The sequence below is a fragment of the Chaetodon trifascialis genome, chromosome 6 (genome assembly GCF_039877785.1).
Source record: "Chaetodon trifascialis isolate fChaTrf1 chromosome 6, fChaTrf1.hap1, whole genome shotgun sequence".
Classification (NCBI taxonomy): Eukaryota; Metazoa; Chordata; class Actinopteri; order Chaetodontiformes; family Chaetodontidae; genus Chaetodon; species Chaetodon trifascialis.
In genome coordinates this window covers 7971522-7981915 of record NC_092061.1, presented here as the reverse complement: position 1 = coordinate 7981915, position 10394 = coordinate 7971522, and the positions used below count along the sequence as shown (strand labels likewise).

Here is a 10394-nt window from a genome sequence, read left to right as displayed (position 1 = left end):
CTTCATCGTTACTGACAGAGTGAATATACAGGATAGGAATCCTTGTCAGAATGACTGATCAGCTGTTGGTTGCACTCAGTATCTTAAATTTATTTAACTTCACTGTAATCTCTATAAACAGATATCTGCATATGAATGCAGAATCTATAGGCAAGAGAAGATGTGTGTAGTCCAAGCAATACTGACCAATCATGTTTGAGCTGGCTTTGGTTGCATGCAGGTAAACAGTGTGTATTGGCCGCAAACTCAGAACCCATCAACTATCATCTGATGTAAGTTTAGCTTTTATTTTATTTTATTTTATTTTATTTTATTTTATTTTATTTTATTTTATTTATCTATTCTTATATGCAGATCTGAGTACAGAGATTAACCAAATTGTTGTCCTGCATCTCAAGCTGGTAACAAGACTGCAAACAATGAGCAGCAGACAGAAGAGGAAGTCTTGGCTCGGATGCAAATTTCCAAATTCTACCATGGCAAAAGGATGACCCGCCCTACTCTGCCTCTGGTTGGCTCACCCTGATATTCTTACCCTGACTCTAACCAATCATCACTCCTCATGCCTAAACGATGATAGTCAATGTGTTCTGAGATCGAGTGTCTTCAAGTTTGAAATTCAGTTAACTCACAGAGTTTTACATTAAAAACTGATAAACAAACTTTAAATTCAACATTCAATGTTAGTTCAGTGAATTCAGGTTTAAAAGCTGGAAAATTAATCTTTTTTACAGTAAGCTGCGATGCGCTTCTTTGCCCCGTCTCTTCTCTCTTCTTTTCTTTCCTGTCCATCATTGTGTCTCTGCGAAGGAGTTCGATGCGCTTTCACTATATTATCGTGGTCCTGGATGAACATCTTGACCTAAGGAGGAGACAAGAGGACACCGTAAGTCGGTGGTTTTCAGCTGCTCAGGATGTTCGTCTCGTCTCTGCTCGGTCAGGGCACACACCTTATCCAGCTGTTTCTCTGTGTCATTCATATCCACACCTTCCTCTCCCTCTACCCCGTCTTCTGTCATTTCATAGAGGTTGAGTGTCGCCATCTTAATCTGTCCCAGTACGAGTGTTTTCTTTGCTGCCGTTTCCTGGATGTGGTTCCACGTCCCTTCCTGTATTCAGAAAGGGACAACTGAATTTCACACAGAAGATGGCAGTTCAGACTTGAACATTTGATCTGATGCTCTGATGCTGGACTCTGACTCTTGGATTATGTTTGGTACCCATGTCAGAGCTTCAGAGAACATCTCCTGTAGCTCGGTCTGCAGTTGGGACAGCTGGTTGTTCCTGTGCAGCCGCAGCAAGTGATGCTGGTCCTCCAGCGTCAGCAGAGCTTTTCTCTGCTGGTCGAGCTGCTCCTGCGCTTCACTCTCCTTCTGATACAGCTGCTCTCTGAAGTGGAGAAGACTCTCTAAATGACCCGTGAGGGGCTGCACATCTTCAAACTGTAACACACACACACACACACACACACACACACACACACACACACACACACACACACACACACACACATTAAAGGTGTAGCCCCAAAACAAAGAACATCCCTGCTTATATCAGGCACTTTTTTTTTGAAGTAAAACATTAACCTGCAGGGAGAAAAAGGCAGAGGACAAGAGACAAGATGAGTCAAGATTTAGGGTGGTTTGTCACCAACAATTTTCAGTTGTTAGTGCAGTTTTTGAAGGATTGTGTGAAGAAACTTGGTGGGCATTTTCCACTTTTAGAGCAGTAAAACGACGAGTTATCTGTAACAGTTTGGCTGCAGGAGTTGGCATGTTAGGTGGTTCAAAGGGCTTTCAGCTGACAGTCGGTTTAGTCAGTGTATAAATATCTTTTTGTGACCAACTGTTCCTCTACGATAAACAAATGTAGATGAAGGCACAGGTGGCTCCGCCATGTAAGAATCCCCGCAGCACCTGAGTCAGCTTGACCACCCGCTCCATGAAGTCCAGATATACAGCGTGTCTCTGCACTCGATGCTGCAGCTCCTGTTTCCTCTCCATCAGTTCGGCGTGCTCCTCCTTCAGCCTCTCTGCCTCCTTTTGAAGCCCCTCCCTCCTCACCCTCTCTTTCTCAGCAGCTTGATTGGCATCGTCATCCTACACAGATAGAGGCAGGGGGGTTGAGTTAGGCTGCCGCTGAGCTGAAATCCAGTCTAACACAGGAATCGTGTGTGAAATGTTCCCCTGCTGTACCTTGAGAAACGCGTCAAAGCCTGCGCGGAACTCCTTTATTTCTTTAACCTTCTGGTGTAGCTCGTCTCTGCAATGTCTTAAACTCTCCAGCACCTTCATAAAAACACACACAGCAGGCAGACGTCGGATTAGCCCGTCATGAACCTTAACGCTGGGTAACTGTGAGACGCTGCAAGTAATGTCCTTTTCACAGGCGGAGCATAAAGGGGAAACATCAGGTCTAAAATTATGAATGATACATGAATCAAATAAACCAAATCTGTGGGTAGGTGTGGTTATATGACCATGATTTCATACAGAATGAAACATCTCCACAGCACCCCAGATGAAGCCATGATGGCATTTGAGCATACTTGATTGTGGGGGGGATGTGCCCCCCCCAAAAAAACATATCACATAATTACGGCATTGGTATACTACATGCTGGCAATCTTCCATGCATCAGGACCTTGGTCATGGAAGCTGACAGCTTTAACAGGAAGTTCACTTGAGATAACACCTAACACGTGATCACCTCCCTGCAGGTACGTTTTGGCTGTTCGCGCACCTTTTCGCGCTCCCGCTTCTTCGCGCGAAGCTCTCCTTCCTCCTGGCGCCTCCTGTGCACGTCAAAGAGGGCAGCCGTCCTGTCACGGAGGCCTCCTGCCATCTCAACGCTCGCCCCCGCAGGCCAGCTCCTGTTCACACACACACACAAACACACACGCACGGCACCAAGTTAATAACATCGATCGCTCGGATCGATCGTGGCAGCGCTTCGCTCAGCGTGACACAGAAACTCACTGTGAGTCCCGCTCGGTCCTGGCGTCCATGACTCTGACGTCTTTGGAGATTTTCACACTCGTCGATGCGCAGTCCTCAGCTTTCTCCTCCTGCTGCTCCTGCGGTCGTCTTCAAACTTTCTCCTCGCCCCCAGCGTTCCTCCCTCTCGCTTCTATGGCAACGCAAAGCAGGAACTTTTAAAGGCGCAATCCGCAGTTTTCAGCAGGGAAACAGACAAGCCAGCGACCTTCAGAACGAGATTTTTATTCCCATTTAATCTGATATTTTCAGGCAGTTCATCGGTAGAAAGGAGAAATTCAGATGTAAACCAAAAGGCACATGAAAAACTTTAAAACAAAGTCCTGAAGGCCTGTAACTGAACAAAGAGCGTTAGAGACCATGCTATTAATTGGGAAAATAATTAGCATAATTAATCAATAATCAAGATAACTCTCACACCAATGAACCAGCATGAATGCATTATGGGGCAGGAAAAAAGACATTGGTCCATAGCTCTGTAGGCTTGGGGGACACTTAAGTCCAAGTGTGAAGTTTCATTGGTCCATGTAAAAGTCAAGGGGTGGAGAGAAGGGAAGACCTGATCACATGTTTAACCATTATCAATATAATCTTAGTTTTTATGTAGTATGTAGAGATGAATATCACAGGTTTGACAGCCTCTCTTCTTCTCCAGCATGAACAAATCATACAGAGGTTTACAAGCACTCCTCAAACACAATTAACCTGCAAAATAAGAAACGCAAAGCTGCTATAAGAAACATGGCTCTGCCTGCTGGGGCCTTTATATCTGCACGCTCATAGTTTGTCCATGCATACGCCTTTACGGCTAAAATCTGTGCACAGTGTGGCCCTCAGCGACGTGATCCCTGAAACATGAGTTCCAGACATTTGACTGGCAGGTGTTACCGCAGAGAGATGTGTGATTTTTTTCACTTTAAGCACAAAAATCACACGTAGCATCACACCTTTCCACCGCTGACGCTTTGAACGGCACTGGGCAGAGTGCATGCAAGCACGTGGTTACGCACCGTGTTCCTCGCCACACGCAGACACTTTGCTGTAAGTCGTGTCCAAAACAAGATCAGTTGGTGAAGCTGTTGAAGCTACTTTGGAACAGAATATGTTTAATTTATGAGAGGATTTATTGGAGTCTGACAAGGCGTTTACATACTGAAACATGTTTGGAAATAGAACCCAGCTGACCTGTCAGCAGATCAGTCATGACAAACTGTTGCTATGCAGCCAAACATCAGCATTTCTGCCTCTTTTTTTTTGACAGGACCATGGAAATTTGGACTGGGGAGACACGGCATGGTATGCAACAAACGTCCACAGCCGTAATCAAACCAGAGCACAACGTGGTGCATCATAGAGCACTAGGCCACAAGAGTGCGATTCACTCAGCGTAGCATCATGTAGCTTCAAGCTGATGCAGAATGTATTTCCTAACTAGTTTGGAATAAATCATTTTAACAAGCTAAAGCTTCTCGAGAGGAAACAAAATGGTCAAACTGGACATTTAGGGCTTTTAAGTGCCACCAACTCCTTGAAGGTCCTGTATATTAATTTGGAGCTTTGCTGGAAAAATGTGGTGTCACCTGCCTTATGCACCAAACTTTGAATCTGGATGTGATGACATTTGGTGGGTTGTTCGGTCACTGTCAGTCAAATGGGATCAACCCACAGACTTTTTGGGTGTTAAAGCTGCAGTGTGGGACTTTAACATATAAATGAACATCCATGCATTGAAGCCCCTACCAAACGATTTCACACAGTGCTGAGTAAGCCTGTCACTGCCAGGGAAATCTCTCTGTGTTTTACAACATGCTGCACGTCAACGGTGTTTCTGCTGGAAGGAGCAGAAAAAAGTTCCACACTCTTAAACTCTTAATAATAACCACAGATGCTTTTTAACTCCAATTTAGTTGTGAATATTTAATTTGACAAAGAAATATTTTATTTTTTAAGTTCTCAGAGGCTTTAAAATGTAACCCCAGAACATGTGTCTCTATATTTGAAACTTCAATAATGACTTGTTTATCTGGTGTATTGTGGCAGAGATCCACTGCAGTGTTTGACTTTTTTAAGATCCATTTCAGGGCAACAAAAATGAAAATATATGATTTGTAAAGGTCCCTGAAGACACACAGTTGTTGGGAACTGATCTTGAGGTTTAGTCAATAAAGACAGGAGTTAGTGTCTTCCACCTCCAGTAACATTCAACGATGACATTTATGATTTAGCTCACACCTAAAATATCTTCAAAGACTTGTTAGCACCTTGAAGTAAGAGCCATATCAGATTGAGTTAATGGCAAGTCGACATCACATGTTCACAATGGGAGCACAGTGCGACGTGCTGACAGAGGAAGGTGGCGTTAGAACACTTAATGGAAATGCTGTGTGCTGTTATTTTTGCATAATAATTGCCTGGTGTGGCGAAGAGAGAGATGCTGACAATGAAAGCAGCAGAACCAGAAAAATGCATCTGATGTAAATGTATGTCACGCACGCACGCGCACGCACACACACACACTAACTGAGAAAAGGGAAGAGAAAAGGCATGACCAAAAGGCAGTGAAGGGGAAAAACAACAACACAGATAGCTGCAGGCAGAGATGCGGCTGTATCCATTTTTGATGAATGGATGGCTTGCTGCACACACACACAGTATTTTATTAATACTAATGGAACGATGCTATTATAATAAAAGCATGTTGTGTCAGGTGATGGGCACAGTGTGAGGCTGAGGAGATGGAGACATCACACCCGTGTAAACACCTGCAGACCTTTTAACAGCTGAGGAGGACGAGGACACGAAGAGGAATAGGTCAGAATTTATAATGGCAGGCACGAAGCTCATGAGGACAATGAGGAGTGCTGAGAGAACAGCTCCTTTTTATCAACCTGATGACCTAATGTGTACCATTTTCTCTTTAGTTTTCTATGTTGCACATAATTAGCGTTGTTTCAGTGTGTCACAAAAATTAAATTAGCCTCTCTTGAGTAAAATACTGAGTTCAAATATCTGTTTTGTTGATTAATGCACCATTACATCAACGTTTGTTGTTCACATTTGGGATTTTCGGAGACTTTGGTGAAATTGAAATCATAGTTTTGTGGGTTTGTGCTTTTCTGCACAGCAAGGATGCAGTGACGGAGTGACCCTCGGACGACGCCGTGGCATTGAAGAAGCTGAATGTTAATCATCATCAGGAATAAGAAAAACAGCTACAAGAATATTTAGTTGGTGATAGGAGCAAAAAGTGTCTTTTCTGTCATCTGTTTTGAGCGATGCTGGACCAAGACTCAGGTGTTCATGAAGCTACACATGTTTACACGAGTGTCTGAATGTATTAGTGTCGATTATTAGATAAAGAACTCTGTACAGCTTAGAGTTAATCAGCTCCTCTCTGGTTCTTGTACAGTCACAGTGCATGACTGCACATCTGAATGTTTGTGAAGTCATTTAGTGTCCCTTTCCTCCTCCATCTTCATCTTACATCACATTGCAATGAAGAACGCATATTACATAGTCATTCAAACTGACATAAAAGATATATAATGTGAGTAGAAACAAGCAAAACCCCTCTTCTCCTTGACCTTCCAAGCATACAAACCAATAAAGACCTACAAACTCCCCTAAATTGACTGCTTATCCACCACCATGATCAACATGTGTGACACAAACACACATCTAGGCTTTCTCCTTTGTTCTTAATGCTATAGTAAAGATGAGGTGAACTTGTTTTTATCATCTATCAGGGCTTCAGGTTTCTGTCGACACCAGGTTTTGTATATTAGAATGGTTTTTTAATAGGTAGAGTCCTGAATACCGTAAGTGTGAAAAGGTGTGTTTTAGATGTGTTGAATAAACTAAGATTGTATGAGAGTGCAGTAAAGACCCCTGCAGCGTGTCTCTTTTTCAACTTTGACTTGATGATATTTTTCTGGACAGATTCCACACCTGGTGTAAGAATCCATCTCGCCAGGCTTCACATTCGATGCTTGTCGTCAAAGCGTAGTCATTTGGACCAATCAGCGTCCTGTGAGGAATTACCTGCAGCTACAGGTGGCAGTAACTTAACACAGAATCAGATTTTTTCCAGGAATATCAAGACATTACTTTCATATTTCATCAGAGTTTCCCAAAGCCTCTAATTTATGCTTTTTTTTTTAAAGTTGTTTGACTGCATTTCCTGCTCAACTTTCCTCCCTTGGCTGTAATTTATACTTCCTCTTTTTAGAGCACCTTATGCAGATGATGTGGCTTTAATGCTGCTTTTTTAATTTTATTTTATTTGCTTGTAAATATGATATTTTAGGGGATGACGTTTTGTGCGCCTCTGTTTAAATTCTTAAAATGCAAAAATAAAAGAAAGCATGATTGAATAGTCAAACCTATAACCAGTAAAAGCATTGACTCTCACCGTAGCTTGCACACACCCTCACACGCGCGCGCAGGCACACGCACACGCAGCCACCCACACTTGAGTGGACAGGTAACAAACATTTAGACATCCATAATTAAAGGTCAACAGTGTGGTGCAAACAGATATTGAGAGGAAGTCTGTGTTTATGCTAATGCCTTGTCAGACAGAGGGGCCAGCAACTCTCTGACACCATCTATTAATAATGAGACAAGATCGCAGAAATGCACTGGGCATGAACCAAACAATGCTGCTCCTGGCAAACAAAGGGATCTGACAGCAGGCTGAGTGAGTGCTTTGGAATTAGGCTGCTGTGCATGCAGTGTTTGGAGGGAGTGGAGTGTATGAATGGATTTGTTTGTTTATTGATGTTTATGTTTGTCTCACAGCAGTGGTCTTGTCTGGCCTGTTTGCAAACATGCTTGTACACGAGTGGCAACAAGCCTGCAGGGAAGCGCGGGCCACTGAAATGCAAGGGGGGCGGGGGGGGGGGGGGGGGGCTGCTTGGGCACACTGAAGCACACAGGACCTCTACAAAAGCCAAATTAAAGAGTAGAATTTACAATCTCTGAATACAACAGTACTGTGTGTATTAGATAGTTCACTGATTTCAAGAATATTTTTCTGTAATAATTCTAGCTGGGACATCTGCTCATCTAATCAAATAAGACAGTGGCTCCCAACCTGAGGTCAAATTTACCAGAAACATCTGTCACACAAAATCATGTCTAGTTCTATGATTCTATCAAATTTTTGCTTTTTTTCTTGTGAAATACTCTTCAGGCCACTAAAAATCCCTCAGACGACACAAGAGGGAAAATCCCGTTTATGGTTGAGCTGCTCACAACTTACATCCACACTATGAGGCCGGAGCGTGCGTTGAGGTACGCCCAACAATAAGGCTCCTATAGGAGCACAGCAGCAGCTACAGGCATCAAGGTCACGGCCGTAGCTTTTAGCCAGCAGCGCGACTCTGGGGATGGCAAAGTCGGTCTGTCGGTCGGTCCAGCACTTTGGGCCAGACTGAACTATAGGATTGCTTGTCATAACGTTTGGCACACATTCATGTCCCCCCTCAGGATGAATGAATCTCTTGACTAGCATGTCTGTGGACTCTTAGCCTGGTTTTTCTGGAAATCCGGGCATTTTGATGGCTGTTTCATGACCGTTTTTCTAGTATTTTTGGACTACTTCTATCTGCGGTAAGACACATCCAGCAGATATGGAGCAGCATTTATTTCATGTTTCTGATCACCTGCTGAAGGCAAGTCCAATATCTGCTCTGTTTTTGCTCAGTTTTTGGTCTCTACCAGCTCCTGAGGGAAATATCTGCCTCATTAGCTCCTAAATGCTCCACTATGTTGACCAGCTAGTCGCTAACTGTGTCTGCGTTTTGCTGCTAATAGCTGTCTGCTGCAGCCAAAAACAACACTATGAGAGCAGTGAGAGTGAACCAAAAAGGTAAAGTCGTTGCTTTACTGCTACTCAGTATCAAGTGAAATAAAGCCAAGGAGAGCCTCAAATCTGGGTGATAATTAGGTTTATAACTATGAGCGACCCTTTTCCTGTTACATGGTTCATTTGATACCTCATTACTATAAAGATATTGATTATAGCACTCTAAGGCCATAAAAACTAAAAATAGACAAATACATATTTTTTTATGAATTAGTAAATAAGAATATATATATATATTTTAATTTGAGACTTTCGTTCTTACATCTGGTTCAAATTTCTGAGAGGGGATGCATTGCAAGAACTCCTGATCTGAGCATTTTTAAAAATCCTGGCTACGGCCCTGTGCACATGCACAATAACGACCTGACAACGTTCCTCCATTCAGAGCTGAGAGGCTGAGGGGCTGCAGCCGGTCAGTACAGTGAGCGAACAGGCAGTGCAGTGAAGTCCTGCTGGTAGTGATATCATTATGCTGTGTGTCCCGTCTGGACAAGGGGACCGGAGTGAGGTCAGGGGGTATGGGGTATAATCTCTTGATTGAATAGGTTTGTGTGTGTCAGTATGTGTGTGTATCTGTCTTCCTGGCTTGCTGGTTGTGTGTCTTTGTCTCAAAGAGAGTCTTTTTGTCTATCTATGTTTGTGTGCATGTGTGTGTGTGTGGAGGATTAGCGTGCCTCTCCAGTCCTCTGGCCGTAATCAGACAGGACATTGGCTCCATGACGTCCCACAGCCCCCACCACCACCCACTGCGGGAGCGCCTCTATCCCTTTCACCCTGTCATGTGTATTTGGCTGCTGGTCTTAGGACCTTGGCGGTATGTTAGGAGTTAAAACAATTATTCTTGCTCACATCACAGGGTCCTTTTAAAAACCTTGCTTCCACTGGAGAGAGCGACAGGAAAATCAGGGACACAAAGATCTTCATTTGGACCGGATCCAGGGACGTGACGGCCGCGGGTCATGTGATGCAGACCACAAGGCCAATAACATCTGCTTTTTCATGCTGCGTGCATGTTTATCTCTTTCAGTGGGATCAGCTATTCTTCAAAACAGGCACTGAGTTGTTGAGGTGGTCTAAAAGTGAGAGTCCAGGATGAGAGGGGAAGATAAGGAGTGACAGTTCGAGGGCCGTCAGATAAACAACCATCACTGATCAGGTTAGTCTGAGCTCTCTGACCCTGGATTGGCCTGTCTGCTGTTAGTTTGACCCTTAACCTCTCGCTTTGTCTCTCAGACCAACACACAGGACAATCCAAGCACGACCCCCCCCCAACACACGCACACACACACACACACACACACACACACACACACACACACACACGCACACGCACACACGCACACACACACTCAACCTCTTATCCTTGACAGCTCTTATGTTCATATTAAGATCTACTTCAGTGATTTCAGGGCGGTTTCAGCCATAAACTCTCATTTAGGGGGAAATTAGCTTGAGTCTCAGTCTTGTAACTACACCGAGCTTAACAGCATTAGTCCATTCTTGTGGCTTTTAAATAACAACAAGGATGG

The 10394-nt window shown here is 43.8% G+C and overlaps 1 protein-coding gene across 1 annotated transcript; it reads right to left on the bottom strand.

Annotated features, from left to right (window-relative positions):
• Positions 1-413: 413 nt before the first annotated feature.
• Positions 414-2883, bottom strand: cfap73 (cilia and flagella associated protein 73). Its single transcript, XM_070965133.1, has 6 exons — positions 2743-2883; positions 2196-2288; positions 1917-2099; positions 1221-1442; positions 951-1109; positions 414-862 (listed from the first exon to the last, which is right to left on the bottom strand). The coding sequence occupies exons 1-6, from the start codon at positions 2842-2844 to the stop codon at positions 719-721; spliced, it is 903 nt and encodes a 300-aa protein (XP_070821234.1). The 5' UTR covers positions 2845-2883; the 3' UTR covers positions 414-718.
• Positions 2884-10394: the final 7511 nt, after the last annotated feature.

Excerpts from the sequence above, each read along its gene's own strand:
- cfap73 (XM_070965133.1), bottom strand. The coding sequence starts at position 2,844 with ATGGCAGGAGGCCTCCGTGACAGGACGGCTGCCCTCTTTGACGTGCAC. Across the intron at positions 2,289-2,742 it reads AGAAGCGGGAGCGCGAAAAG|GTGCTGGAGAGTTTAAGACA; the intron begins GTGCGCGAACAG and ends GTTTTTATGAAG. Across the intron at positions 1,443-1,916 it reads GGGTGGTCAAGCTGACTCAG|TTTGAAGATGTGCAGCCCCT; the intron begins GTGCTGCGGGGA and ends TGTGTGTTACAG.